General features: G+C 33.2%; 1 protein-coding gene across 1 annotated transcript in view; it reads left to right on the top strand.

Annotated features, from left to right (window-relative positions):
- LOC125861462 (uncharacterized) overlaps positions 1–3,027 on the top strand; it is a 13,684-nt gene extending 10,657 nt beyond the window's left edge. The window contains exons 3-4 of the mRNA XM_049541353.1: positions 2,590–2,803; positions 2,898–3,027. Coding sequence (XP_049397310.1) covers positions 2,590–2,803; positions 2,898–3,027 — 344 coding nt within the window. The remainder of the gene's footprint in view (positions 1–2,589; positions 2,804–2,897) is intronic.
- Positions 3,028–3,256: the final 229 nt, after the last annotated feature.

Raw genomic sequence — 3,256 nt, 5'->3', positions numbered from 1 at the left:
TACCGGGGGGGGGGTTGTGGCGGGTTGGTGGGGGGGGGTGCTTGAATAGGGTGGGTAGGGGGCTGCCTTGTGGGTTTTGTATTTTTTTTGTAAAATAATTTATTCGAAATATAACACACACGAAAAACTAAAAAAATTGCCTAAATCTTCTATATTGACATCTATATGCCCATAAATGTTGTTAAAATTGTGAGATTGTACGTACTGCTCGCTTAACTCACTAACGGGGGGTTGTGTAAAGGTTTTATTAAAATGTCGTCTGTAAGCCATATTCGTGGGTGTTACTCACGAAAAATTGAGAAAAACTCCTAATTCTTGTAAATTGACCCCTAAATACCCAAAAATGATATAAAAATGTTGAGATTTTACGTGCCTCTCCCCTAACTCCCTAAGGCTCTTCTGTACAGATTTTTGAAAAAATCATCTGTAAGCCTTATAGTTATCACCATAATTTTCATGGTCTACACACGAAAACTGAAAAAGTTGGCTAATTCCTGTATATTGACCCCTAAATAACTAAATAATTTTGTAATTTAAGTAGACCGACTTGGTCAATGCTATATTTTATTTTTCTTCGCCAATTAACTGATCAAGTCGATCAATTTTTTTGTCCTTCATCCAAGTTGAATTACAAATTTACAATTTTAAATCATTTAATATCTAACTAGTGTTTGTAAATGAGTAATAATACAAGAATTACACTACACAGGTTAGTCCATCAATTTAAGGAATTCCTGGGGAATTGAGTTTTGAATTATTGATTGTAGTATCTGATCTCTTTAACATATGATTTATTGGAAAATAACTTTACTATCCCATAAAGATATTTGATCTCTTCAGTAGTGGATCTATCAAAAACAACCTCACTATCCCACAAAGATAGTGAGGTTATTGGAGCTTATATTAAGTTCGAAAGAAAAAAACAAAGTGTTAAAATGTCTTAAAATGTTAATGTGTGCTTAATTGGAGCGATTGTACAATACATGAATTATTTTGAAGCATACACTTATTTTTAGAATATTTAGCTACATTTTTCAGGACTATTTGTTTGTTTACATAATTCATAATGGAACTTGAATATTTCATCATCTTAATATCCAGTAATTAAGCAATTGGGTTTCAAGACCATAATGTTCAAAATGGAATACATATAATCCCTCCTATCCGTCTCAAAATATTTATCGTTTTTATTAAAAATATTTATCTCAAAATATTCCTTCCATTCTCTTTTACTTATTCATTATTCCTAAAATATATTTTTTCAATTTTACTTGTCACTTTTAACGTATCAAGAATTTTATATATATATATATATATATATATATTTTTTTTTTTTTTTACCCTTAATATATTACTTACTCTCCAAAAATTTCCAAGACTATATGAGTATTCTGCTAAAATACAATCATATTCATCATTGCTTTTAAGGGATGTGCTAAGTTTAATAAATGGATAAGTAAAAGTGAATCGAGAGAATGTTAGTAATTATTCTTAAGAATACAAACACAACAATTAATTAAGAAAAGTTATATCTTAAGACATAATTAGAAAACTAGTCAAGTACCCTCCTAATTAATGTTTAAGGGACGTATAAATAAAAAAATATGACAACTATTTTGAAGCAGAGAAAGTATTATTTTTTTTCTACTTCCAACAAATAACTCGAAACACAAGACATAATTTAGTAACTCCAGTTTCTTTATTGAGGTTTAACTATGTATACATTCACTTCAATTTTCCTTTTGTTTTTTACGTTTTGCAAACATTTATAGATTAGTTAATTGTACTTCTAATTAATTGTACTACCTATTGTATTTAACCCCTTCCTATTCTGATTTTTTTTTATAGTATCTCAACTGTTAATTACTACGATATTCTAAGTAATATTTAGCATTTTAATGGCAAATCAAGCATTATTCCTCAAAAAACAAAGGCCACAAAAGCAAAGTAAGATACATTCATTTTTAGAGAACTCGATACGTGTTACATAATATTACATAATTTTAAACTCTCTCTCTCTCTCTCTCTCTATATATATATATATATATATATATATTGAACTAACTATGGAGGTCATAATAATGACTAGTGTTCGCTTCCATATTTTGCGGGGAATTTGTCACAAACACTCATTACTTTTATTGGTGACGGCATGAGTCGAAAATAAGTCATCATTTAAAATTTCATTTCTTGTTGTGGTTGTCAAAAGAGGAGCTAACTATTGGAAGGGGGTTAATCGAATCTCTTTAGTGGCAATATAATATTGGTTGGATTCCCTTAACATTTAGGAAACTTTTAGTGTTGTAGTAAAGGTGATTTAAAAATTAGTTTATGCATTGATTCAAATTTCAAGCAAAACATTTTTTTAAATTCTCTTGTTAGAATTAATAGAATTCCTAGTTCCGCCACTAATCGAAGTTATATTATTTTTGTGTGCATTGCTAACAGTAGATACAAATATGAGATGCAAGTTGATGCTAATTGTTATTTTGGGAGTTGTAGTGCAAACTTCCTCTGCAAGGAAGCTTCTTGACAATCCATTATAACCCAATTTACCTAACTTCAATGGTGGATTCGACCAAATTTTAGGAGGTCTTCGTAGTGGTGGTAATGGTGGTGGTGGCGGAGGTGGTGGAGGTAGTGATGTTAGACTTGGTGTTAGATTTGGATTTGGCGAGGCTCATGAATCGGGTGAAAATGATGGATTTGGCCAAATTGTAGGGGACCTAATTGGTGGCGGCGACGGTGGTGGTGGTGGTGGTGGTGGAGGAGGTAGTGATGGTGGATCTGGTTTTGGCATTGGGTATGGTGAGGGTCACGAATCCGGTGTAAACGATGGTGGTGGAGGAGATGGTAGTGATGGTGGATTTGGTTTTTGGCATTGTATATGGTGAGAGTCATGGATCGGGTGAAAACGACGATAGCTGTTGCGGTGGTGGTGGAGGTGGTGGTGATGGTGGTGATCAAAATGGTGGTAGTGGTTTTGGTGCCGGAGGAGGATGGGGCCATAATGGTGGTGTTAATTGATCCCTCCATTTGCTCAAATAACTAATTTTCATGTGTGTGCTATTTCACCTATGGTTATTATTTAAACATTTACCTACTACCAACTTTTTGATTATTAGTGTCACGCCCCGAGCCTATATCCTGGGCGGGACTGGCTCTCGAGATCCATTACTGGCCCAAAGCGAACCCTCAGCCTATCTAGACTCTTAGCGGAAGACTTTAAGCATTAATAAAAGAAATCAAATGCACT

Source organism: Solanum stenotomum, chromosome 4 (genome assembly GCF_019186545.1).
Source record: "Solanum stenotomum isolate F172 chromosome 4, ASM1918654v1, whole genome shotgun sequence".
NCBI lineage: Eukaryota > Viridiplantae > Streptophyta > Magnoliopsida > Solanales > Solanaceae > Solanum > Solanum stenotomum.
The sequence above is the reverse complement of the archived record's forward strand: the minus strand, read 5'-3'. Positions and strand labels throughout refer to the sequence as shown.